The sequence below is a fragment of the Phasianus colchicus genome, chromosome Z, assembly GCF_987193195.1.
Source record: "Phasianus colchicus chromosome Z, bPhaCol1.hap1.1, whole genome shotgun sequence".
In the NCBI taxonomy this organism is placed as follows: Eukaryota; Metazoa; Chordata; class Aves; order Galliformes; family Phasianidae; genus Phasianus; species Phasianus colchicus.
Window position 1 is genome coordinate 12,692,977 of NC_143476.1, and position 27,701 is coordinate 12,720,677.

The 27,701-nt window shown below is 50.2% G+C and overlaps 2 protein-coding genes and 2 long non-coding RNA genes across 5 annotated transcripts in view; 1 reads left to right on the top strand and 3 right to left on the bottom strand.

Annotated features, from left to right (window-relative positions):
• Positions 1–8,886, bottom strand: part of LOC149912567 (rho GTPase-activating protein 32-like) — a 28,086-nt gene extending 19,200 nt beyond the window's left edge. Inside the window, exons 1-3 of one of the 2 annotated variants that reach the window (XM_090132059.1) lie at positions 8,650–8,886; positions 8,015–8,101; positions 7,594–7,671 (exon numbers count right to left, since the gene is read on the bottom strand). In XM_090132059.1, the coding sequence (XP_089988185.1) occupies positions 7,594–7,647 (54 nt within the window). In that variant the 5' untranslated portion in view covers positions 7,648–7,671; positions 8,015–8,101; positions 8,650–8,886. The other variant, XM_090132058.1, reaches the window with a different exon arrangement.
• The window catches only part of LOC149912559 (rho GTPase-activating protein 32-like), a 490,746-nt gene that overhangs the window by 223,607 nt on the left and 239,438 nt on the right, over positions 1–27,701 (top strand). The window lies entirely within an intron of this gene.
• LOC149912568 (uncharacterized) lies at positions 5,165–6,253 on the bottom strand. Its single transcript, XR_016461479.1, has 3 exons — positions 6,172–6,253; positions 5,548–5,691; positions 5,165–5,262 (listed from the first exon to the last, which is right to left on the bottom strand). It is a non-coding gene; the product is annotated as an uncharacterized LOC149912568 (long non-coding RNA).
• LOC149912569 (uncharacterized) lies at positions 25,303–26,389 on the bottom strand. The gene is made up of 3 exons (XR_016461651.1): positions 26,308–26,389; positions 25,685–25,828; positions 25,303–25,400 (listed from the first exon to the last, which is right to left on the bottom strand). It is a non-coding gene; the product is annotated as an uncharacterized LOC149912569 (long non-coding RNA).

Genomic DNA, 27,701 nt, shown 5'->3' on the forward strand with positions numbered 1-27,701 from the left:
AGGAGGGAAGCTTCTATCAATGTTACTTTTTATCATTTAAAATGAGCAGTTGGCACTCTTAAAGGAAAATCCTAGGCCCCAGGTTCTGACAGTGTGGCAATCTGGCACGGACTCAGCTGTGACTGATCCAAACAGTCTGTTCCAGATTTTAACATCCCTTCTATGCATTCACAAGTTTTCTCTCTTGACTTCCCCTTACAGCCGTTAGATGCCAGCAAAACATCCCACAAACACTCCTTAACTCTGTGCACACAGGCACCCATCCAACCAGAGCCATCAGTCATTCCCAGCCATGCGCTCTTCCTCCAATCATGGTCAGCATCACACGGCCGTCACGCAGCTCACTTGACTCAGTTTTTCTCTTCTTTCTGGAGGTGTCCTTGCTTCTCAGCCTTACCTTCTCGTGATGTTTATCTCGCCCTGCAGCTCCTGCTCTGAATAGGCTTTCTTGGATTCCCGCATGACAGGCACAAAATGCAGCCACAGCCCCTGCCACCAAGGTCAGCTCTTCAGCACACATTACCTGAGGAGCACTTGGCAACTCCTGCAACCTGAGCAGTGCCAGGAAGACTGTTTCACTTCTGCTTCTCCTGGCTCAGAAATTCATTTTCCTACCTAGAAAATGGGAAAAGAAAAGAAAGAAAAAAAATCCTGACATAAAGCAGACACAATTGATACTATGGAATTCTGGAAGGCAAGGGATTTGCCCCCTATGATGAGAAGTTGACTGCAAAGAACTAAGAAGAGCCATGAGCAGGTTGTGAACTTGTGGGTAAAATTAGGAAGTGCAGCAGTGCTGGGCTTCTGGAGGTGAGGGTCTGCTACAGCCGCCTGGAAAGAGAGCCTGTTGGTGGGAGCTGCTTACTGCAGCCAGCAGAAGCATCGCACTCACTGACTCTCATCCTGATGGGGGATTCCAGTCAGTCTGGGAAATCAGCATGGCTGGCTGCAAGCAATCTGACAGACTCCTGGAGTGCAGTGAGAATCACTCTGTGGTGCAGGCATTGGGCACAGCAAGCAGAAGGGAAGCATTGCTGGACATGGTGCACACCAGGGGTTACGACAGGAGGCGGTCAGGGCTGCAGTGACCATGCCCTCCTTGAGTTGGGGATCTCAAGGAATGCGGGCCTGGCAGGAAGCAAAGGCAGGAGCCTGAACTTCAGGAGAGCCAGCTGCAGGCTGTTCCAGGAATTCTTGGACGAGATCCTCTGGACAACTGTTTGTAGGGGCAAAGGGATGGAAAAGAGCTGGTCACTTTCTCAGAAAAAAACTTGCTCAGGTTGCAGGCTGAGCTGCAGGAGAGGAAGGGGAGGAGGTGCCAGCACGGCTCTGCACGATGCTCTGCCACACTGGGCAGCTTGATCATGGCTCAGCAGTGGGATCCGACGTGGAGAAAGGGAGAAGGAAATCAAGGATGGGAGGGAGCCATCAGACACAGTCGGTGAGTGTCTGTGAAGTCTTGCAGACCCAGAGATTCCCAGGTTGTTTCTGCTTGCGTAGCATCTTTGTGCTGCAGGGTGAGCAAAAGGTTCTGCTGCTTGATTCTTCTGCAGGAGCCGCCTAAAAGGGAAATGGCCACTGTGCTGCAGACCAAGCAGTACTGCCAGACGTTGGCCAGGGGGAGCTTCTCCTGCCGCAGTGTGCTGATGACAGGTCTGGAGATGATCTGCACGGCCAGTTCGTAGCTGGGAGCCAGGAAAGGACATGATGGGAAGAGAGAGGTGTTAAGGAGCAGCCAAGGCATGAAAATGCATCAGAAAGCCCTGAAAAGCATCACAAAGCCACAGCCAGGAAGCTTGGGAGTATCATGAGCAGCATCCAGGATGCGAGAGATTATTTGCTACCACGCCAAATGGTAGCAGAGCTCCCCCTGCAGACATCCCAAAGCCAGACAAAACAGGAACAAACCTGGAGCTGTGCTGCACGCACCCCACAGCCACAGCATTGCAAGCTGGGGTGCCTTGCTGTGTGCTGCATTCATCCCAGTCCGTGTGAATGAAGACTCTGGAGGCAGTCAAGGCGTTGGTTGAGCACAAATGTGCTTTTATTATTGTATAAAAGACAGGAGAGTGTGAGAGGTCGACGGTGAAGATGGGACTCATGCTGTCTTGTCATGGAGAGAGTGGCTCAGAGCTCTCAGTGCTGCTGTCCGATGCCTGGGACTGGAGGCCTGATTGAAAGTCCCCCTGCAAGAGGCTCTGCTCCTCCTCACTGATGCTGACCTGCTCCTGCATGGAGGTGCTGCTGTCGGGGCACTCACACTGTGCTTGGGATGGGCTGCACTGCAGAGTCTCCTGGTTACAATCCAGGCTGGTGACTGTGGTGTCTTGCAGGCCCAGGTCAGCAACTTCAGCAGAGCCAGGTGTAATGAGAGCATGGACTTCGATGAGCTCCTTCTCTCCATTAATGATGTCAGATGGAAGGCTGCTGTTGGAACTGCAGCAATTTGTGCTTCCTAAGAGCTCTCCACTGATGGAAGCACAGAGAACATCCTCGCTACTTGCCCTGGATCTTCTGGGTTGGCAAGGGCTCGATTCACCTAGAAAGGATACACAGGGGTTAGTGTCAAACTTTCACAAGCTGAATTACGACAGTGGTTCTTGATCAGGGGTGAACTGAAGATGCTAGGCAGGGGCTGGAATGCCAGAAAGAGATACAAGTGCAGAGCAAGCTTGAATTCTATGTTCCTGAAAAGCAGGGATTTGGAAGCTGCATTTGCACCCTTACCTGCCAGGACTGCCACTGCTGTTTCTGAGTGCTGCCTGGCATTGCGCTGCAGTTGGCGTTTGCTGCCAGAGGATGGCTTCCTGAGGCTGAAGCAGCAACACCAACTGCTAGCTGGTGATTCCTCAGTCTTGCTGGGTGGATTTTGTCTGGAGAGAGAAAACAGCCAATGCTGTGAGTCGTGCGTGGTGCAGGGTGAGGGAAGAGCAGCACTGAGCTCATGGCAGCAGTTGCTTGTTCCTAGCACTGCCTGGTTTCTGCAGAAAAAAACAAAAACCCACCCAAACAATGATGCTAGGTGCTGGAAAAGAAAGTCCTCTTTACCTGTCAGATGGAAAGTCAACGACGGTGTGGAATTTGCCCTGCCCAGCTGCAGGGCTTTCTTCCACTACAATGTCGTGGCTGCTCTCTGTCACAGGGGGAGAGCTGCTGTGGCCTCGCCTCTGTGCCTGTGCCTCCTCCAGGCTGAGCAGCTTTGTGGTAGCAGAAGAGACCCCCACAGACTTGGGCCCTGGGAGAGAATTGTGCCCTGTCAGGGAAAACCACAGGTAAGAGCGAGGATCAGAAAGCAGCAGCACAGCCACCACAGTTCTGGGGGAGGTGCTGTATTTTTCTCAGGCTTGCTTATCCGAGCCACTGGAAGAAGAGGAGCTCAAAATAACCATGTGGGCAGAAGTCTGTTTATGGCAAAGGACACGGTCATCATTAAGAGATCTCACCCCTAGATAAAAGGGGCAGGGAACTGAGAAAGCTTCGCTGCAACGCTTGCATCAAGCTTTTCCTGCATGCAAACCATAATAATGACGGTTTCCTCCTTGTGAAATTTGGGCTTGGACATTCTCAGCATCCAGCAACAGGTTGCCAAATTCTAATGGAAGCCCAGAGGTCTGCTGTCCCTTTGATGGTAAAAGAGTATCTCAAAGGTCCCGGAGAAGGCCTGCATTTGATCAAGGTGTCAGGTCAAGATCAAGCTAATGGAGGAAGACACTCACCTGCTGCATCTGCGATGTCTGCTCCGGATTTGGAGCAGAAGAGGACGTCGGTGTGGTTGATGAGAAATTCCACCACATCCGACTGCGTCTGCAGCTCCATGCAGGCAGCTCTTCCGCTGGCGCAGGCAGACTCGTTCTGCTGTGATCTGTAGAAAAGGCAGATTTTAGAAGTCATTTCTCCAAGACCGTTTCCCCGAGTCTGAATTGTTGCAGCCAAAAGCTGTCAGCTGAGGCTCTGGAGACTTCCGCAGTGGGCAATCAGTGATGCCACTGCAGAAATTCCCCTGGATGATCAAGGACACGTCAGTCCCATCTAAAGAACAGAGCACAATTGTCACCTAGACATTGTGCCTGTGGGGATGGAGAACAGCCCAGGCTCCTGCTCTGCTGTCAGCCACAGATTTTACAGGAGAAGAGCACATTTGATGGAGAAAAAGGGAGGACTGTTTTTTTTTTACTGGAGAACAGAGGAAGTGTTGAAACAGAACCAGCAGTTTACCTTAAGAGGTTTGGAGCCCACACAATGGCTAGGTTCTTGGCATGCATGTTTGTGGTGGTGGAGCTCCCAGCCAGACACGCCAAGTGTCTCATCAGGAACTCCAGTGTCCTGGAAAACAAGAGAGGCAAACGTTCAGCACCAACGAGCATGCCGTGCTGCAATTCAGAAAGCAAACCTCCATTCATGCTACTTCTTGTGATTGCTACTGTCACCGAAGATGAAGTAGATCCAACTTGACTGAGTGCCACGCTGCAGCACCAAGCCCCAGCACAGCACAGCCGCAGCCATCAGCTGCACCAAGCGTGCCCCCGTGCCCAGGAACTGACCCCATAAAGTAAGCCCATGGAGCCTTCAACCCTTCAGCATACACAGGCATCGTGTTGCCGGCGTGAGACAGAGCCTGGAACCGCATCGTTGCCCTCTGCAATGCAGCAGGGCTGAGCTCAGCAGGCTGAGGGCAGCACTGACCTGTAGTGAGGAGCGGGCAGCTGCTGGATGACCTCCTGCATTCTGAGCAGCCGCTCCTCCTCTGTAGCGGCACCAACAGCATCCTGGAGTAGTGCAGAAAGGGAGCGAGACACCAATCAGGCTAGTACACCACTGCGAGTAAACCTCGTGGGGCTGACAGCAAAAGGGCCTCCGAGCTGGGGCACTGCTGCAGCCATCTGCCAAGAGGCCCAGGAAGAGGGAAATGAAAGACGTGGCCTTGTGCTTACCGAGAACTTGCCGTACAGCTGGTGGGTGAGCAGAGGGTTCGGGAGCTCCCTGAAGTACATCTTGCAGAGGGAGCTCACGCTGTGAATGTCGCGGACGGTGAGCTCAGGAATCTGCTCCGACTCAAATTCCTGCCTGCAGAGAGGGACGCAAACCCGGTTGAGCGAGAGGAAGGCAAGCCCAAAGCCACACCAGATGCACTCAGGCTGTGTCAGTCGCAGCACTCTTACCGCAGTCTCTGGATGTTGGACGCGACGCCGGACAGGCGGTATATCCCCTGCACCACGCCGTGCTGCTCAATGAACTCAGCGCAGCTCTGGAGGACCTGGGGGACTGAAGAACACGTGCCAGCCGTCAGTGGAGCTCCTGATTCAAGTCCTGCTGCAGCTTGTGCTTCCGGGAGTCACATCCCATCCACTAAGCCCAGCCAGGCTTGGCTGAAGCAAATACAGATGTGCTTGTCTCTTAGGAGCATCCGCCTCACTTGATCCTTCAGCCATCAACTCCCATTACACGTGTCTCCACGGCTATCAGCCTGCCCCCTGCTAGATATGAGCTCCCTTTCATCTTCTTTAGATGCCCAGTAGAGGAAGATCTCAGGAATGGGCAGCTCCTTACCATCACGACCGGAGTGGAGAAGATGCTCTCCCAGGTCACCGCCAAACACCCTTTCCTTCTCCACCTCCCGCTCGGTCGGTTTCTTTGGGCGGGCCTTCACCAAGGAACGAAGGAAGGTGAGGATCTTGCTGCGTTTCTTGGGCACTGCACAACAAAAGGAAGAAACCAGGTCATTTCAGGTCTGGCTCCGTTGGACGAGGCCGAGCACAGCACATTCTACAGAGCACGTCAGAACGGGAAGAACGTTACCAACCAGTACATACAAAAAGGGATTTTCCCCATCTCTGGAGGAGCCCAAGGCCAAACTGGATGGGGCCCTGGGCAGCCTGATCTAGTCTCACATTAAATGTGGGGGCTGGGAGACCATCCTGAGGCAGGAGGGTTGGAGCATGATGATCCCTGAGGTTCCTTTCCATCCCAAGCCATTCCATGAGTATTCTATACTTTCGCCAAGTCCAATCATAAACACAGGAGGATTGGGCCAAATCTCTGCCCCATGGTGTGCATGAAGAATCATCAACCCAGAGGACAACGTGGGATGGATAAAGGAGGTACTAAACATGGAACACACCCCAAAAAAGACTTCATTTTGCTTCCCCGCACCATCAAATGTAACATCCATACCTGGCTTTGGCACAGAGTTGATGAGTGCCTCAGGAATGTTCTTATTAATGAGTTCCACACACTCCCCTGGGAAAAATCCAACCTGTAACAAGAAGAGAGGCCAACTATTGCATGCAGCACTTCTCAGATCTGAACTGTTAAACCAAAAGCCACGTAACATTTCCCTCGGAACGTGCTTGCCTGATGTTCCATAAGACTATCCAGCAGAAAATGGCCATAGTTCACAGCATAAAGGTAATAATTTTTCAACATTTGCAGCCAAAGGCATGGTCCTCTGACACCGACACAGGGAAATTGTTTACGTCCATTAGGCATCCTGAGCAGGCAGAGCAGCTCTCAGCTGAGATTCCTGCCTCTACTGCAGTTGCACTCTCCAGTCTGAAGCTTGTGCCTACCTGGAAGCCGAGCTTGCCTCTCCACCAGGGGGTCAGCTCCTTTGGTGGCATGTCGATGACACACACGATGTCTCCCACCTGCAAGAGATTGCAACGTCAATCCCAGCTTCAGCACGGCTGGGAGGAAAGCACAGCTCAAATGACTGCATTCTTCTGCACTGCCAAACATGGCCGAGCATGAGAGCACTTGCACCAGTGCAGCTCTGAAGGCATTTGCCATTGTAAAATTGAGCAACAAGGAACGCCTTGAACTGCTTACCTCAAAGGAGAGTTCATCCGCTGCCTGGGCAACGTGTCTCTTAACGACATGGGCAGCAGCAATAGCTGGAACATTCACAGGTGCCACCTCATGGTCTAGCAGGGGCTTCCCCTTGTTCTCAGTCTGAAACAGAGAGCACAGGCTACGGTGAGGAGCTGGGAACCAACAAGGAGGACTTCAAGGTGAGGAGCACATCTGCAGAGAAAGCTGCAGGAAATGCACTCGGTCCTTATCATGGGCACTTCAGAAGGAACTGCAAGTCTAATAACGGCTGTTTCTCTCCCTGGTGTGCAGCAGGCACACGCCAGCAAAGATGCATCTCTCCCCATCCAGACTAATCAGCAATGGCACTGATGCAGACAGGTGGCCTTGTCCATTTTGCCACATCCTTTCCTGCGCTCTTTGTGCAGGAAGGCTGACTGTTTAAGATGCTAGGAGACCGTGAAGAGGGAAACCAAAGCTACGGCTGCAGTTACAATGTGCAAACAGTGCCATTGCAAGCACCAAGCAGCTCTCTTGAGCAGTCCAACCAACAGCGAGGCCAAACAGAGCAGAGAATGATTGTTGTTTCTGCAGCCATTTCAAGGGAAAAGTCAGTAGAGGACAAACACAACAGCCGAGATGGCTCTCGTACTTTTATAAACTTGCCACACTTGCACTGCTGTCTTGCCACAGAGGAGCTCTCTTGGAAAGCAGGAGGGCACATCTGCGGCTCACTCTGCTGGCTGCAGTCAGGGAACAAAGACCAATCAGAGCTTCATACTCTACCTCTGTCCATGCCAGGTCAGGCCCACAGCTGATCTCGCTGCACGCCACAGCCATCAGCGTAGGTGTGACAAGCTGGAACTGAAAAGAAACACACTTTTATTTTCTCTGTTCACATCTCTGCTGTGCTCCCTACAGCTGTCGGGCACACTCACACAGCCCAAGCACGCCTGCTGGTGTCCCTGGTGATGCTGTGCAGCTCTGCACAAGCTGGGGCTGGGACTCTTTGCCTAAGGGATTGGTTTCCTGTAGACCAGCTGGTCACAGCACCACAGACAGCATCCTTCTGAGGGCTGAGCTGCAGAGCACGTGGAGAAAACCCACACGTGACCAGCGTCCCATCAAAGCTGGATGAGGCTGTGTTACTAAACAGGGGGCGTCACGGGCTGCTAAAGCATGTGGGGGGACAAACCATGGCAGGTACCTGGCAAGAGATCAGAACGAGGGAGAGAAATCTCACGAATCCGCAGCCGTTCCTTGTCACTTTGCTCTGATCTTCCACGAGCAAAAGCTGCACCAGGGTAGCAGGCAGAGGGTGCAGAGAGGAGAGAGAAAGAGCAGGTCAGTTTGCTTCCACGTTTTAGCAAAGACTACGAGGGAAAAACCAAAATCTGCCCTCCCTCAACTTAAAAACTTAAGTTTTCAACTTAAAACCATTTCCCCTTGTCCTGCTGTTATCTACCCTTTCAAAGAGGTGATTCCCCTCCTCTTTTTAGGCTCCCTTTAGGTACTGAAGGCTGCCATGAGGTCACCCCACAGCCTTCATTTCTCCAGGCTGAACAAGCCCAGCTCCCTCAGCCTGTCTTTGCAGGGGAGGTTCTCCTGTCCCCTGATCATCTCTGTGGCTCGCCTCTGGACCCTCTCCAACAGCTCCCTGTCTTTCTGGACACTGTACTGCAGCTGGGGCCTCACAAGAGCAGAGCAGGGGGGGACGATCACCTCCCTGTCCCTCATGGCCACCCCTCTGCTGATGGAGATAATGTGATCCTATGAGCTCCGCCAGCCAGCAGTTCTCAGCACTCACTGTCCCCCCGTCTCTCCCACACTGTCTCAGCTTACCTACAAGGTGCTGCACAGGACGGTGTGAAGACAAAGGGACGCAGTCGGTGCACAAGTGCAACAAGCGAGCTGCTCAGTCAGAGCTCCAGCGCTCCAATGAAGGGACGCAGCACGCACTGCTCCTCCCCTCATTCTAGCCCTTATGACATCACTGAGGGCCACCAGGCTGCTCCACCACGACGGACAGGGTGGGGAGGCAAGACCAGTCACAAGGGCAGAAGATTCCAACAGCCCAGCCCAACGTTCTGGAATCAGGGGCTGCTTGGAATTCTACCCCAGCCAAATCCTGGAGAAGCTGGCACGGGGTCGTCATGACCAAAGCACAGGACCTGGCGCTTGCTCTTGTTGAGCCTCGCACAACTGGCCTCAGTGCATCCCTCTGGAGGGCCTTCCTGCCCTCAGCCAGATGGACACTTCCTCCCAGCAGCGTACCTTGCAGTGCTGGGCCCATGTCAAATCCAGACTAGAGTGGCTTTTGTTACATTCAAGGGCATGTTTCACACCCATCTATTTCACCTGTAAGGAAATAAAGCAGGAGATGGGAGAAACACAGAACTACTGCCAGACTGATTTATCCGTTTCTTACACCAACTTTCCTTGCCTCATCCCCTACCCCAAATCCTGGATGATGCCCACGGGCTGACAGTTGGATCTCAAGTCCATAGGACTCCTTTCACAGGGCTCCATCAAAAAGGCTGTCACACTTGTTCCGTACACTCACACTGACCCAGCAGTGGTATCACAGTCACTTAACACACACACAACAACCAAACCCCGAGCATGCACATCCCTTCCTGCGTGACTGCAGCCCGCAGCTCCCCTTCACACCTCCGTGGATCTCTGGTGTTTTACACTGATGCAGCCTCGCTGCAGCTCCGTGGCTGTCACACAAGGCCTGCAGGACCTCTTTCTCTGCAAACCCCGTCTGCAGGCATTGGTTCACGAGGTTCACCTCCTGCCCTCCTGAGCAAAAACAAGCACTAAGAACAAGAGCAAAGCACACTGGACTCGACCTGGCTGGATCCCCAACCCTCAGTCCTGTCAGACGGACCCTGGTGTGGAGACTCATCCCCAAAGCCTGGCTGGACATCAGCACAGGCATCCTTCTTCAAACGCCCCATCCAAGCAGCAAGGGATCAAAGCGTTGGCACAGCTGAAACAGAAATGCTGTGTGAGTTTCCTGTTAGCACTGAGCAGGAACCATATGTTTGTCTGCTCCCTTCCCTGGCCCAGGCCAAGCTTGTGAGCTGCTCCTCCTTGGTGCAGGGGGAAATGGTGCAGATGCCATGTGGTGGCTATGCACAGCATGCCTTGGTCTTACTTTTCCTCTCTCCATCTGCCATTAGCAAACAGCATCTCCAGCCTCCAGAGATCACTGAGTCCAACGCCTGCACAACAGTGAAAAAAAAGATATGATAAGGGGTACTTAAAGCACAGCATCTGTAATCAGATCAGACTCCTGCACTGTGAAGACTTCCATGAGTATTCCTGCAGAGTGCATCACTTAGTCTCTCTCTAGCCTTGTGTTCATGGTTTTCCTGTAAGAGCTTGTCTAAACACTGCCTATAATCGTGGTTATGCTAGAAGCATTTGGATTTCTTGATCCTTAGTGTGATTTCAATTACAAATGCAGATGTTTTTTTGTTAGGGACAGCTTTCAATTTCTCAACTGAAATTTCAATATTGCATTAGGTGTTGACAACCACGGGGCTGCAGTACAGAGAATTACAGGAAGATTAATTTCTCCATCTCCATGCTCCTAGACCTTTATGGTTACAGTGATGTAGTTATATACAAAGTTGCAAGATACCAAAGCTAGAATAACCTCTTGGTGCAGCAGGATGTCTGGAGCCCAAGTGCAGAGTCTCAGTGTTGCAAAGCCTTGAAGAGGTGCACCGTATGTGCTGGGGCTGATGACACAGACACTGGAGCAAGGCCAGTGTGATGTTAGAAACTTGACCAGCAGCTGATCTGTTGTCAGCCATTTCTGGACACAAACGGGATCTGGTCGACTTAGGACATGACCTTTGGGCTGGAGAGCAACTCCCCGAGGAATCACACAGCCACTGCAGACCGTTGGCAAGAACCCCATACCAAAACAGCTCATCTGCAATCAGTTTTTAATCTGTGCAGCAGTGATTGGAACAGGCGCACACTCTCTGCAATTGCAGGAATGTTCACAAGTGGAATGTACATCACCTGTGTGCTCCAGCTCTTCTGTGTGCATGCTAGGAGCAGTGATCCCCCTGCACCCAGGGCTGCAATAAAGTCATGTTGGGTTTCTAACCTGCCCACCAGCAGCCCAGGCTGCCCAGAGCCACATCCAGCCTGGCCTTGGATGCCTGCAGGGATGGGGCATCCACAGCCTCCCTGGGCAACCTGTTCCAGTGCCTCACCACCCTTTGGCTGAAAAACTTCCTCCTCACATCCAACCTAAACCTCAACAGCCCCCCGTCTCAGTTTAAAGCCATTCCCCACTTGTCCCATCACCATCCACCCTCCAAAACAAAACACCTCGGCTGTTCAACACTGAAAGAGCAAAATAACCCACAGCTCTTACTTCCACTGTATGCATTTAATTCCAAACTTAAGGTCACAGGTTAATTACTCAGGTGATCCTTCCTGACAGAAGAACTACTCGTAGTGATGTGTAGGAGTAAGGAACAGTTTGAAAAGGTCATGGACATATGAGAACTTGCAGCATTTATCTTAATAGATGCCTACATTGCAAAGCATTTTGTAAAACACACGTTACAAGTACTGTGCATTGGATTACACTATATCAAACTCTAAGTAACAATACAGGTTGCTTTTAAATCTACACTTACATGTTTTCTTCTAACTCCTTGATAAAATTCCTTCCTACCTTCAGTTTTACAGCCAAAGCAGTGTTTGAGCTGGTAATGTACTCTTGAACAGCACTGCTGCCTTCAGCATTTGTATCTTTAGATATGAAAAGAGAACTTGGTCATTATTTCACGATGAGAGAACCTTGATCTGACACAACAGAATTACAAAAATCTGACAATACTGTAAAATGCCAGCGTAAGAATGTGGCTTTGATTTTTTTTTTCTTTTTTTTCCTTCTTTTTTTTTTTTCTTTTTTAATGGTGAGTGTACCATTAATTCAAGACAAGAATTTTGTTTGTAAGTCGATCTCTATAACTGTTCTTGGCATCATTCTGTAGGATGAAGTAGATACATGGAATTTGGCACTGGCTCCCCAGGGCAGTGGTTTGGCACTGAGCTGACAAAGGCCAAAGAGCATTTGCACAATGCTCTCAGACACAGGGCTTGACCCATAGGAGGTCCGGTGTGGAACCAGGAGGTGGAATACATGATCCTCGAGGTCCCTTCCAAATACAGATATTCCATGATCCTCTAATACTTATATTCCCAAGTCCTGTACACAGTGCTCAGGTGCTTAATTGAAAGGTTCCATGAAACAGTGAGGTATCTATGTCCCTTTACCACCCAGTTATTCAATTTGCCACGTGGATCTTTTATCCAGTCACATTAAAAAACCCCTCAAAGTATTTCCTTCAGTCTTCCATTCTGATAGAGCTTTCTGGAGCAAATAAAGAGTTGCAACTCAGAATGTCCACACCTCCCTTCCTGCACCCTGCATACTTTTTTCATTGTACTGTGATTACGTACCATTCTATTGTCACCCTCATTCTGTCCTTATCTAGGCAGTTTACTGACATTAAATTTTCCAGCAACAGATGCCCACAAGGACAGCCAGCCTGGAAATATTTTGATAACTTACCTTTGTCCTGATGTCCTTGTAGGAGGTGGGACATTTCTCCATCTCAGCAGCAGAGGGCAGGAGGGGTCCAAGGTGAGGGCACGCTCTCCTCTATTTTTCTGGCACTCAAAGACAAAGGGAACAAGAAAACCAGATGTGTTTCCCTGCCGTTGGCAAACACCAGCCTTTCCATCCTTACAGTCCTTCCTGACATCAGCAGAGACATTTTGCTTTCTTGTGCCACTTCATCCCGTTAGCATCTGGCATTCTAACAAAAAAGTACTTACAAGGAATTTTAATATTTTCATATTAAATGTCAGAATTAGAACCTTAAATTTACCAAATATTTAAAACGTTCAACCCAGTGAGAAGTGAATTGATGTTGCATTTAGCATTCAGATAAGAACTTGTAAAGGAAGTAAAAAGTGCTGCTTTCATAAACTATAGTCTCATTGTCAAGCCTTGCACTGTCTCAGCAGATTATTACAGAATGCTCATTCAAGCAGGAATTAAGAGATGCATCTGAATTGATAACAACAACGAATAATTAAGAAAGCTTGACTGCAGTCTGCTTGAGGATTCCAGTCTGAAGTGTGTTCCACCTGATGACAACTGGGAATGTCTTTCTCTCACCATTAGAACCATTGCACCTCTGACTAAACACATAGCTAATCACCACTGAAAACTAACTACATGTTGATTAACATTCAGAGAGATTGTGCAGGTGTCCTTTTAGGAACTGGCCTACAGTATGCTAAGAGGGATGGATGTGGGGACATTAGGATAACGTGCCCTCTGCCTTTTAAGACAGCCCCAGCAGAGCAGGTCAGCAGGCTGAAGAGCTGCGTGGGTCACCAGGGCTCAGAGACTTCACTCGGCCATCTGAAAGTTGAGGGACTTCAGCCCAAGCTGCCCTTTTCCATGCAGGCAAGGAGGCCAAGAGAAGGTGGATCGGCACGGTTCTGGTGCAGACAGGGGCTGCAGTGTGAGCAGGCCTACACAGACAAGGCTGTGCCCACACAGAGTGACAGCAGCTTTCGCTGTGAGCAGATTCCCAGGGGGCCTGAGCCATGGCAGTTCTTGATGGCAGCATGTTCCAATCAGCCCTGGAAGTCTTCTCTGGACGTCTGTCGCATTCTGGAATCCACACTGAGGACGCAGTCGCTGTGTCAGAGCAGCTGGCAGAGTCACGGGGAACCGTGACGTAGTTGGCCCAGGGAGCAACAACAAGGCCTGCACTGCTCAGCCAGCCCAGGCCAAAGGGGAGCACGAGAGAGAGCAGAGGAGAGAGGGGGGGAAAGAGGGCCAGGAAGGAAAGGCCTGTGCCTGAATGGACGTGTAGCAGCAGCTGCTGACAGCAAACTCGGTGATGGCAGGGGCACAGCAGAGCAGTGCAATGCTGGCAGCTTCCTGTGTCTTTCACACAGGCACTGCAGACATGGCCAGCACTGGGAGATCAGCAGAACTGCTGCACACCTCTGCCAGCCCAGGCCAGAGGAGTGCAGAACAGTGAGCTGCTGCTGAGGGGAGAGAGGATGGCCTGAGAGCTGACCTGAGAGGCAGGGCTGGCTGTGTTACAGCAGCCTCTGTGTCCTCCTCCTGTGTCTGTGAGGGCCAGAGGGCCAGAAGAGAACATGCCCAGACAACGAAGCCCTGCTGTCCTCTGCTGCTCAGCTGGAGAGATGTTCCGCCTTCCTGAAGGACGCTGATCCAAAGGGAAGGAATCAAAGGAAGTCCAGGCTGGCTGTCCTTGTGGGCATCAGCTGCTGGCAGCTGCCTCTGTGCTGCCATGGGCAGGGCACAGCACACACAGTGTTTGCAGTTCCCTGTGTGACACTGGCCCTGGTGACCTGACAGCCATAGGGAGACAAGAGAAAGAGCTGCCTCCCTCTGCCAGATGAGGCAAAGGTGAGAATCCCAGAATCACAGCATGGCCCGGCTTGGAAAGGAGCTCAAGGTTCATGAATCTCCAACCCTTGGCTCTCCAAGGGTGCACAGGGGGCTTTGTTCTCCCTGTGGTGCAGCTTCAGTGCCAACTCACAGCTGAGCTGGTTGGCACACTGTGACAGCCTGCCGCTCTGAAGCTCTTGGGGCAGTGCTCAGTTCTTTCTGAAGTACTCTGGAAAATGCTGCTGTCATGACTGTCATTCTAAAGCTGATATTGTTTCTACCGCATCAGGCTTGCATGAAGCATCTTTGATCAACAGAGAAATCAGAAAAATTGCTTTTCCTATTGCAGTTTCCTTTTAACTAGTGATGAAAGCTGTCAGTTTATTTTTGGCACCAGAAATCCTGGGATGCAACCAGGTTAGATAAGAAGTGAAACTGAGTCAACAGTAAGGGAACACAGATGAGATAGCATCACACAGCTCTGGAAAAGATGTTCCAGCTCTGTGTCTACCTACACCTTCAGGAGATGAAAAGTACTGGCTTACTGAGGTGTCCTGGGTTGCAGGCTCTGTTAATCTCCATTTTTGGAAGAGCTGCTTGCAATAAATACCTTGTAAGGTGAATGAGCTTGATAGAAGTAGGGTGTGAAAGAGATGGATTTGCTGTTTCCCTGAAGGTGCAGGAGTATTGCTGTGCCTACAGTCAGTAAACAAGGCAGAAATCACTGTGTTCCTCAGAATGAAAAACAAAAGAATAAAAATCTTTTTGGGAGTGACAGCACGCCTGAATGAAGCACAAATCTAAACATTTAAAATAAGGGTTAGTGTCAAAGGGACTTGCAGTATTTCTCGTGAAGAAATATTTGATGCTTCTTTATGAAAGTCATCATAACAAAAGTGTACTGATGTCTTTGCTGAGGATTTCCTTGGTTCCAGCCTGAAGGTGTGCGCAGGCATGAGCAGGCAGTGCTGAGCTGCAGGTGAGTGCCTGTGTCCCACAGCAGGAAACCCGTGGATGTCTTCAGGGGGTTGAAATGGGCAGAGCTGTAAAACCTGCAGGCTTTCACTGAAATTGTCCTCTGCTTTATTTTGTAATCTTAGTTTCACCAATGCTTTCCAATATTATTTTCGTATGAGTGCAGATACATGGGATAGGATTTAAAGTTTTTATGGTGCTGCTGTATAATTTTCTGTGGTCATCATAAGCCAATAAAAAAAATAAATGGTAATCAGGCAATCTATTAACAACCTGTGGCACGTGTCAAAACAATGAAATTCCTTGCAGGAAGACAATATTGCTATATAATAATGTGGCTATCCAAAACTGTTAATTATACTTGATGAGCTGGAGATAATCCTGAAATGCGGGACTTTGATCTTAGCCAAGAATAATAAAACTTATTATCATTCTTAAATTGGCAGCTGCTATAAAAAGCCTGTGTCTTATTTCCCTTTTAGTAACACTGGCTAAATCAGAGAAAGTGATAAAAGAATTTCATGATTGCAGCTTAGGGATTCTTTCCCACTTGACCAGAAGTAATCAATGTCCAAAAATGTCTGTAAATACTTTTTCTATCTTATTTTGCCAGATGTATTGATATTTGAGATGAATGGCAAAAACATTTTGCGTACATAGATAAGCAATGCAAATTTCCTGGATTGTTTTAGGGAAAAAAGCTCCAGTTATCTGATCGTTTCCATGCAGAAATAAGATTTACAGTAAAATTCTCATTATTATTATTCCTGCATGAATAAGTTCAAAAAAGAGATGTGGGAGATGTTGTTTCAATTCCAGCTGATTGTAGGAAGGACTGTCAGGATGGAAAGGCTAGTGTCTGCCATGGGCAAAGAAACACTTCTGGTTTTCATGTTCTCTTTGTCTTTGAGTGCAAGAGGCCATGAGGAGAGAGTGCCCTAAACTTGGACCCTTTTTGAACATTGCAGCAGAGATAGAGAAGTGTTCAACCTTCTAGAAGGACTTCAGGACAAAGATATGTAATGAAAATAAGTCCAGCTTGGCTGTCCTTGTGGGCATCAGCTGCTGACATCTGCATAGTTGTTCCTATGGGAATGGCAGAACAGGTGGAATCTTGCATATCCTTGTGTGACACAAGCACTGGTGAACTCAAAGCCAGAGGGGTATAATAGAAAGAGCATCACCTCCCTGCCAGATTAGGAAAAGGTGAGTGGGATGTTGTTTCAATTAGTGCTCATGGCAGGAAGGACTGTAAGGATGGAAAGGCTGGTGTTTGCCATGGGCAGGGAAACACATCTGGTTTTCATCTTCGCTTTGTCTTTGTGTGCCAGAAAAAGAGGAGAGTGTGCCCTAACCTTGGACCCCTCCTGCCATCTTCTGCTGAGATGGAGAAATGTTCCAGATTCTAGAAGGACATCAGGACAAAGATATGAAATGAAAATAAGTCCAGGCTGGCTGTCCTTGTGGGCATCAGCTGCTGGCATCTGCATTGCTGCTGCCATGAGCATGGCACAGCAGGTAAAAGATTGCTTTTCCTTGTGTGACACAGGAGCTCTTGACTTGACAGCTAGAGGGATGCAATAGACAGAGCTGCAACCTCTGCCAGACATGGCAAAGGTGAGTGGGATGTTGTTTCAATTAGTGCTGATGTCAGGAAGGACTGTAAGGATGGAAAGGCTGGTGTTTGCCATGGGCAGGGAAACACATCTGGTTTTCATTTTCTCTTTCTCTTTGAGTGCCAGATAAAGAGCAGAGTGTGCCCTCACCTTGGACCCATCCTGCCCTCTGCTGCTCAGAGGGAGAAATGTTCCAGCTTCTAGAAGGACATCAGGACAAAGATATGTAATGAAAATACGTCCAGGCTGGCTGTCCTTGTGGGCATCAGCTGCTGGCATCTGCATTGCTGCTGCCATGAGCATGGCACAGCAGGTAATAGATTGCTTTTCCTTGTGTGACACAGGAGCTCTTGACTTGACAGCTAGAGGGATGCAATAGAAAAAGCTGCAACCTCTGCCAGACATGGCAAACTTGAGTGGGATGTTGTTTCAATTATTGCTCATGTCAGGAAGGACTGTAAGGATGGAAAGGCTGGTGTTTGCCATGGGCAGGGAAACAAATCTGGTTTTCATTTTCTCTTTCTCTTTCAGTGCCAGATAATCAGGGGAGAGTGTGCCTGCAACTCTTACCCCTCCTGCCCTCTTCTGCTGAGATGGTGAAATGTTCCAGCTTCTAGAAAAACATCAGGACAAAGATATGTAATGAAAATAAGTCCAGGCTGGCTGTCCTTGTAGGCATCAGCTGCTGGCATCTGCATTGCTGCTGCCATGAGCATGGCAAAGCAGGTAAAAGATTGCTTTTCCTTGTGTGACACAGGAGCTCTTGACTTGACAGCTAGAGGGATGTAATAGAAAGAGCTGCAACCTCTGCCAGACATGGCAAAGGTGAGTGGGATGTTGTTTCAATTAGTGCTGATGACAGGAAGGACTGTAAGGATGGAAAGGCTGGTGTTTGCCATGGGCAGGGAAACACATCTGGTTTTCATCTTCTCTTTCTCTTTCAGTGCCAGATAATCAGGGGAGAGTGTGCCTGCAAATCTTACCCCTCCTGCCCTCTTCTGCTGAGATGCTGAAATGTTCCAGCTTCTAGAAAGACATCAGGACAAAGATATGTAATGAAAATAAGTCCAGGCTGGCTGTCCTTGTGGGCATCAGCTGCTGGCATCTGCATTGCTGCTGCCATGAGCATGGCAAAGCAGGTAAAAGATTGCTTTTCCTTGTGTGACACAGGAGCTCTTGACTTGAAAGCAAGAGGGATGCAATAGAAAGAGCTGCAACCTCTGGCAGACATGGCAAAGCTGAGTGGGATGTTGTTTCAATTAGTGCTGATGTCAGGAAGGACTGTAAGGATGGAAAGTCTGGTGTTTGCCATGGGCAGGGAAACACATCTGGTTTTCATTTTCTCTTTGTGTGCCTGAAAAAAAGGAGAGTGTGCCTGCAACTTGGACCCCTCCTGCCCTCTGCTGCTCATAGGGAGAAATGTGCCAGCTTCTAGAAGGACATCAGGACAAAGATATGAAATGAAAATAAGTCCATGCTGGCTGCCCTTGTAGGCATCAGCTGCTGGCATCTGCATTGTTGCTGCCATGAGCATGGCACAGCAGGTAAAAGATTGCTTTTCCTTATGTGACACAGGAGCTCTTGACTTGACAGCTAGAGGGATGCAATAGAAAGAGCTGCAATCTCTGCCAGACATGGAAAAGGTGAGTGGGATGTTGTTTCAGTTGCTGCTGATGTCAGGAAGGACTGTAAGGATGGGAAGTCTGGTGTTTGCCATGGGCAGGGAAACACATCTGGTTTTCATTTTCTCTTTCTCTTTGAGTGCCAGATAAACAGGGGAGAGTGTGCCCTCACCTTGGACCCATCCTGCCATCTTCTGCTGAGATGGAGAAATGTTCCAGCTTGTAGAAGGACATCAGGACCAAGATATGTAATGAAAATAAGTCCAGGCTGGCTGTCCTTGTGGGCATCAGCTGCAGGCATCTGCATTGCTGCTGCCATGAGCATGGCAAAGCAGGTAAAAGGTTGCTTTTCCTTGTGTGACACAGGAGCTCTTGACTTGAAAGCTAGAGGGATGCAATAGAAAGAGCTGCAACCTCTGCCAGACATGGCAAAGGTGAGTGGGATGTTGTTTCAATTAGTGCTGATGTCAGGAAGACTTTAAGGATGGAAAGGCTGGTGTTTGCCATGGGCTGGGAAACACATCTTGTTTTCATTTTCTCTTTCTCTTTGAGTGCCAGATATACAGGGGAGAGTGTGCCCTCACCTTGGACCCCTCCTGCCCTCTTCTGCTGTCATGGAGAAATGTTCCAGCTTGTAGAAGGACATCAGGACAAAGATATGTAATGAAAATAAGTCCAGGCTGGCTGTCCTTGTGGGCATCAGCTGCTGGCATCTGCATTGCTGCTGCCATGAGCATGGCACAGCAGGTAAAAGATTGCTTTTCCTTGTGTGACACAGGAGCTCTTGACTTGAAAGCTAGAGGGATACAATAGAAAGAGCTGCAACCTCTGCCAGACATGGCTAACTTGAGTGGGATGTTGTTTCAATTAGTGCTGATGTCAGGAAGACTGTAAGGATGGAAAGGCTGGTGTTTGCCATGGGCTGGGAAACACATCTGGTTTTCATTTTCTCTTTCTCTTTGAGTGCCAGATAAACAGGGGAGAGTGTGCCCTCACCTTGGACCCATCCTGCCATCTTCTGCTGAGATGGAGAAATGTTCCAGCTTGTAGAAGGACATCAGGACAAAGATATGTAATGAAAATAAGTCCAGGCTGGCTGTCCTTGTGGGCATCAGTTGCAGGCATCTGCACTGCTGCTGCCAAGAGCATGGCAAAGCAGGTAAAAGATTGCTTTTCCTTGCGTGACACAGGAGCTCTTGACTTGAAAGCTAGAGGGATGCAATAGAAAGAGCTGCAACCTCAGCCAGACATGGCAAAGGTGAGTGGGATGTTGTTTCAGTTGCTGCTGATGTCAGGAAGGACTGTAAGGATGGAAAGTCTGGTGTTTGTCATGGGCAGGGAAACACATCTGGTTTCCAATAGACCCCAACAATGAGACATCAGGTCGCCGTGTGGGCTCCTGGGTGACACTGCCATTTCCCAGCCATTGCAGCCTAGGGGCAAATAAAGTAAAATACTTCAGAAAGATCTCACACTGATTGCATATTTTACTGTTCTTTTACACAAAACAGAAGGGGAGGGCAGTAGATGCATGCAGCTGCATCAACACCCAGGCTGCTAAAGGAATGGAAAGACAGAAACATCAAATATCAATGCCTTATTCTAATGCAAGGAGGGAAGCTTTTTTCAATGTTACTTTTTATCATTTAAAATAAGCAGTTGGCACTCTTAAAGGAAAATCCTAGGCCCCAGGTTCTGGCAGTGTGGCAATCTGGACTCAGCTGTGAAAGATCCAAACAGTCTGTTCCAGATTTTAACATCCCTTCTATGCATTCACAAGTTTTCTCTCTTGACTTCCCCTTACAGCCGTTAGATGCCAGCAAAACATCCCACAAACACTCCTTACCTCTGTGCACACAGGCACCCATCCAACCAGAGCCATCAGTCATTCCCAGCCATGCGCTCTTCCTCCAATCATGGTCAGCATCACACGGCCGTCACGCAGCTCACTTGACTCAGTTTTTCTCTTCTTTCTGGAGGTGTCCTTGCTTCTCAGCCTTACCTTCTCGTGATGTTTATCTCGCTCTGCAGCTCCTGCTCTGAATAGGCTTTCTTGGATTCCCGCATGACAGGCACAAAATGCAGCCACAGCCCCTGCCACCAAGGTCAGCTCTTCAGCACACATTACCTGAGGAGCACTTGGCAACTCATGCAACCTGAGCAGTGCCAGGAAGACTGTTTCACTTCTGCTTCTCCTGGCTCAGAAATTCATTTTCCTACCTAGAAAATGGAAAAAGAAAAGAAAGAAAAAAAATCCTGACATAAAGCAGACACAATTGATACTATGGAATTCTGGAAGGCAAGGGATTTGCCCTCTATGATGAGAAGTTGACTGCAAAGAACTCAGAAGAGCCATGACCAGGTTGTGAACTTGTGGGTAAAATTAGGAAGTGCAGCAGTGCAGGGCTTCTGGAGGTGAGGGTCTGCTACAGCCGCCTGGAAAGAGAGCCTGTTGGTGGGAGCTGCTTACTGCAGCCAGCAGAAGCATCGCACTCACTGACTCTCATCCTGATGGGGGATTCCAGTCAGTCTGGGAAATCAGCATGGCTGGCTGCAAGCAATCTGACAGACTCCTGGAGTGCAGTGAGAATCACTCTGTGGTGCAGGCATTGGGCACAGCAAGCAGAAGGGAAGCATTGCTGGACATGGTGCACACCAGGGGTTACGACAGGAGGCGGTCAGGGCTGCAGTGACCATGCCCTCCTTGAGTTGGTGATCTCAAGGAATGCGGGCCTGGCAGGAAGCAAAGGCAGGAGCCTGAACTTCAGGAGAGCCAGCTGCAGGCTGTTCCAGGAATTCTTGGACAAGATCCTCTGGACAACTGTTTGTAGGGGCAAAGGGATGGAAAAGAGCTGGTCACTTTCTCAGAAAAAACCTTCCTCAGGTTGCACGCTGAGCTGCAGGAGAGGAAGGGGAGGAGGTGCCAGCACGGCTCTGCACGATGCTCTGCCACACTGGGCAGCTTGATCATGGCTCAGCAGTGGGATCCGATGAGGAGAAGGGGAGAAGGAAATCAAGGATGGGAGGGAGCCATCAGACACAGTCGGTGAGTGTCTGTGAAGTCTTGCAGACCGAGAGATTCCCAGGTTGTTTCTGCTTTTGCAGCATTTGTGTGCTGCAGGGTGAGCAAAAGGTTCTGCTGCTTGATTCTTCTGCAGGAGCCGCCTAAAAGGGAAATGGCCACTGAGCTGCAGACCAAGCAGTACTGCCTGACGTTGGCCAGGGGGAGCTTCTCCTGCCGCAGTGTGCTGATGACAGGTCTGGAGATGATCTGCAGGGCCAGTTCGTAGATGGGAGCCAGGAAAGGACATGATGGGAGGAGGGAGGTGTTAAGCAACAGCCAAGGCATGGAAATGCATCAGAAAGCCCTGAAAAGCGTCACAAAGCCACAGCCAGGAAGCTTGGGAGTATCATGAGCAGCATCCAGGATGCGAGAGATTATTTGCTACCATGCCAAATGGTAGCAGAGCTCCCCCTGCAGACATCCCAAAGCCAGACAAAACAGGAACAACCCTAGAGCTGTGCTGCACGCACCCCACGGCCACAGCATGGCTAGCTGAGGTGCCTTGCTGTGTGCTGCATTCATCCCAGTCCGTGTGAATGAAGACTCTGGAGGCAGTCAAGGCGTTGATTGCGCACAAGTGTGCTTTTATTACTGTATAAAAGACAGGAGGGTGTGAGAGGTCCATGATGAAGATGGGACTCATCCTGTCTTGTCATGGAGAGAGTGGCTCAGAGCTCTCAGTGCTGCTGTCCGGTGCCTGGGACTGGAGGCCTGATTGAAAGTCCTCCTGCAAGAGGCTCTGCTCCTCCTCACTGATGCTGACCTGCTCCTGCATGGAGGTGCTGCTGTTGGGGCACTCACACTGCTCTTGGGATGGCCTGCACTGCAGAGACTCCTGGTTACAATCCAGGCTGGTGACTGTGGTGTCTGGCAGGCCCAGGTCAGCAACTTCAGCAGAGCCAGGTGTAATTAGGGCATGAACTTGAATGAGCTCCTTCTCTCCATCACTGTTGTCATGTGTAAGGCTGCTGTTGGAACTGCAGCAATTTGTGCTTCCTAAGAGCTCTCCACTGATGGAAGCACAGAGAGCATCCTCGCTACTTGCCCTGGATCTTGTGGGTTGGCAAGGGCTCGATTCACCTAGAAAGGATACACAGGGGTTTGTGTCAAACTTTCACAAGCTGAATTACGACAGTGGTTCTTGATCAGGGGTGAACTGAAGATGTTGGGCAGGGGCTGGAACGCCAGAAAGAGATACAAGTGCAGAGCAAGCTTGAATTCTATGCTCCTGAAAAGCAGGGATTTGGAAGCTGCATTTGCACCCTTACCTGCCAGGACTACCACTGCTGTTTCTGAGGGCTGTCTGGCATTGCGCTGCAGTTGGCGTTTGCTCCCAGAGGATGGCTTTCTGAGCCTGAAGCAGCAACACCAACTGCTAGGTGGTGATTCCTCACTCTTGCTCGGTGGATTTTGCCTGGAGAGAGAAAACAGCCAACGCTGTGAGTCGTGCGTGGTGCAGGGTGAGGGAAGAGCTGCACTGAGCTCTTGGCAGCAGTTGCTTGTTCCTAGCACTGCATGGTTTCTGCAGAAAAACAGAAAAACCCACCCAAACAATGATGCTAGGTGCTGGAAAAGAAAGTCCTCTTTACCTGTCAGATGGAAAGTCGATGACGGTGTGGAATATGCCCTGCCCAGCTGCAGGGCTTTCTTCCACTTCAATGTCCCTGCTGCTCTCTGTCACAGGGGGAGAGCTGCTGTGGCCTCGCCTCTGTGCCTGTGCCTCCTCCAGGCTGAGCAGCTTTGTGGCAGCAGAAGAGACCCCCACAGACTTGGGCCCTGGGAGAGAATTGTGCCCTGTCAGGGAAAACCACAGGTAAGAGCGAGGATCAGAAAGCAGCAGCACAGCCACCACAGTTCTGGAGGAGGTGCTGTATTTTTCTCAGGCTTGCTTATCCGAGCCACTGGAAGAAGAGGAGCCCAAAATAACCATGTGGGCAGAGGTGTGTTTATGGCAAAGGAAACGGTCATCATTAAGAGCAGCTTACTGTATCAAAATAGGCAAGGAAAAACCCAAGGAAATGGGGGCAGGGAACTGAGAAAGCTTTGCTGCAACGCTTGCATCAAGCTTCTCCTGCATGCAAACCATAATAATGACAGTTTCCTCCTTGTAAATTTTGGGCTTGGACATTCTCAGCATCCAGCAACAGGATGCCATACCCTAATGGAAGCGAGAGGTCTGCTGTCCCCTTGATGGTAAAAGAGTATCTCAAAGGTCCCGGAGAAGGCCTGCATTTGGTCAAGGTGTCAGGTCAAGATAAAGCTAATGGAGGAAGACACTCACCTGCTGCATTTGCAATGTCTGCTCTGGATTTGGAGCCGAAGAGGACGTCTGTGTGGTTGATGATGAATTCCACCACATCTGACTGTGTCTGCAGCTCCATGCAGGCAGCTCTTCCGCTGGCGCAGGCAGACTCGTTCTGCTGTGATCTGTAGAAAAGGCAGATTTTAGAAGTCATTTCTCCAAGACCGTTTCCCCGAGTCTGAATTGTTGCAGCCAAAAGCTGTCAGCTGAGGCTCTGGAGACTTCCGCAGTGGGCAATCAGTGATGCCACTGCAGAAATTCCCCTGGATGATCAAGGACACGTCAGTCCCATCTCAACAAGACTGCAGAAATTGTCACCTAGACATTGTGCCCGTGGGGATGGAGAACAGCCCAGGCTCCTGCTCTGCTGTCAGCCACAGATTTTACAGGAGAAGAGCACATTTGATGGAGAAAAAGGGAGGACTGTTTTTTTTTTTTTACTGGAGAACAGATGAAGCGTTGTGTTGAAACAGAACCAGAAGTTTACCTTAAGAGGTTTGGAGCCCACACAATGGCTAGGTTCTTGGCATGCATATTGGTTATACTAGAGCTCCCAGCCAGACACGCCAAGTGTCTCATCAGGAACTCCAGTGTCCTGGAAAACAAGAGAGGCAAACGTTCAGCACCAACGAGCATGCCGTGCTGCAATTCAGAAAGCAAACCTCCATTCATGCTACTTCTTGTGATTGCTACTGTCACCGAAGATGAAGTAGATCCAACTTGACTGAGTGCCACGCTGCAGCACCAAGCCCCAGCACAGCACAGCCGCAGCCATCAGCTGCACCAAGCGTGCCCCCGTGCCCAGGAACTGACCCCATAAAGTAAGCCCATGGAGCCTTCAACCCTTCAGCATACACAGGCATCGTGTTGCCGGCGTGAGACAGAGCCTGGAACCGCATCGTTGCCCTCTGCAATGCAGCAGGGCTGAGCTCAGCAGGCTGAGGGCAGCACTGACCTGTAGTGAGGAGCGGGCAGCTGCTGGATGACGTCCTGCATTCTGAGCAGCCGCTCCTCCTCTGTAGCGGCACCAACAGCATCCTGGAGTAGTGCAGAAAGGGAGCGAGACACCAATCAGGCTAGTACAGCACTGCGAGTAAACCTCGTGGGGCTGACAGCAAAAGGGCCTCCGAGCTGGGGCACTGCTGCAGCCATCTGCCAAGAGGCCCAGGAAGAGGGAAATGAAAGACGTGGCCTTGTGCTTACCGAGAACGTGCCGTACAGCTGGTGGGTGAGCAGAGGGTTCGGGAGCTCCCTGAAGTACATCTTGCAGAGGGAGCTCACGCTGTGAATGTCACGGACGGTGAGCTCAGGAATCTGCTCCGACTCAAATTCCTGCCTGGAGAGAGGGACGCAAACCCGGTTGAGCGAGAGGAAGGCAAGCCCAAAGCCACACCAGATGCACTCAGGCTGTGTCAGTCGCAGCACTCTTACCGCAGTCTCTGGATGTTGGACGCGACGCCGGACAGGCGGTATATCCCCTGCACCACGCCGTGCTGCTCAATGAACTCAGCGCAGCTCTGGAGGACCTGGGGGACTGAAGAACACGTGCCAGCCGTCAGTGGAGCTCCTGATTCAATCGTGCTGCAGGCTGTGCTCCCGGGAGTCACATCCCATCCACTAAGCCCAGCCAGGCTTGGCTGAAGCAAATACAGATGTGCTTGTCTCTTAGGAGCATCCGCCTCACTTGATCCTTCAGCCATCAACTCCCATTACACGTGTCTCCACGGCTATCAGCCTGCCCCCTGCTAGATACGAGCTCCCTTTCATCTTCTTTAGATGCCCAGCAGAGGAAGATCTCAGGAATGGGCAGCTCCTTACCATCACGACCGGAGTGGAGAAGATGCTCTCCCAGGTCACCGCCAAACACCCTTTCCTTCTCCACCTCCCGCTCGGTCGGTTTCTTTGGGCGGGCCTTCACCAAGGAACGAAGGAAGGTGAGGATCTTGCTGCGTTTCTTGGGCACTGCACAACAAAAGGAAGAAACCAGGTCATTTCAGGTCTGGCTCCGTTGGACGAGGCCGAGCACAGCACATTCTACAGAGAACGTCAGAACGGGAAGAACATTACCAACCAGTACATACAAAAAGGGATTTTCCCCATCTCTGGAGGAGCCCAAGGCCAGGTTGGATGGGGCCCTGGGCAGCCTGATCTAGTCTCACATTAAATGTGGGGGCTGGGAGACCATCCTGAGGCGGGAGGGTTGGAGCATGATGATCCCTGAGGTCCCTTCCATCCAAAGCCATTCTATGAAGATTCTATAGTTTCCCCAAGTCCAATCATAAACACAGGAGGATTGGGCCAAATCCCTGCCCCATGGCGTGCATGAAGAATCATCAACCCAGAGGACAATGTGGCATGGATAAAGGAGGTACTAAACATGGAACACACCCCAAAAAAGACTTCATTTTGCTTCCCCACACCATGAAATGTAACATCCATACCTGGCTTTGGCACAGAGTTGATGAGTGCCTCAGGAATGTTCTTATTAATGAGTTCCACACACTCCCCTGGGAAAAATCCAACCTGTAACAAGAAGAAAAGAGAGGCCAACTATTGCATGCAGCACTTCTCAGATCTGAACTGTTAAACCAAAAGCCAGATAACATTTCCCTCGGAACGTGCTTGCCTGACGTTCCATAAGACTATCCAGCAGAAAATCGCCATAGTTCACAGCATAAAGGTAATAATTTTTCAACATTTGCAGCCAAAGGCAAGGTCCTCTGACACCGACACAGGGAAACTGTTTATGTCCTTTAGGCATACTGTGCAGGCAGAGCAGCTTTAAGCTGAGATTCCTGCCTCTACTGAAGTTGCACTCTCCAATCTGAAGCTTGTGCCTACCTGGAAGCCGAGCTTGCCTCTCCACCAGGGGGTCAGCTCCTTTGGTGGCATGTCGATGACACACACGATGTCTCCCACCTGCAAGAGATTGCAACATCAATCCCAGCTTCAGCACAGCTGGGAGGAAAGCACAGCTCAAATGTCTGCATTCTTCTGCACTGCCAAACATCGCCGAGCATTAAAGCACTTGCACCAGTGCAGCTCTGAAGGCATTTGCCATTGTAAAATTGAGCAACAAGGAACGCCTTGAACTGCTTACCTCAAAGGAGAGTTCATCCGCTGCCTGGGCAACGTGTCTCTTAATAGCATGGGCAGCAGCAATAGCTGGAACATTCACAGGTGCCACCTCATGGTCCAGCAGGGGCTTCCCCTTGTTCTCAGTCTGAAACAGAGAGCACAGGCCACGGTGAGGAGCTGGGAACCAACAAGGAGGATTTCAAGGTGAGGAGCACATCTGCAGAGAAAGCTGCAGGAAATGCACTCGGTCCTTATCATGGGCACTTCAGAAGGAACTGCAAGTCTAATAATGGCTGTTTCTCTCCCTGGTGTGCAGCAGGCACACGCCAGCAAAGATGCAACTCTCCCCACCCAGGCTAATCAGCAATGGCACTGACGCAGACAGGTGGCCTTGTCCATTTTGCCCCATCCTTTCCTGCGCTCTTTGTGCAGGAAGGCTGACTGTTTAAGATGCTAGGAGACCGTGAAGAGGGAAACCAAAGCTACGGCTGCAGTTACAAGGTGCAAACAGTGCCATTGCAAGCACCAAGCAGCTCTCTTGAGCAGTCCAACCAACAGCGAGGCCAAACAGAGCAGAGAATGATTGTTGTTTCTGCAGCCATTTCAAGGGAAAAGTCAGTAGAGGACAAACCCCACAGCCGAGATGGCTCTGGTACTTTTATAAACTTGCCACTCTTGCACTGCTGTCTTGCCACAGAGGAGCTCTCTTGGAAAGCAGGAGAGCACATCTGCGGCTCACTCTGCTGGCTGCAGTCAG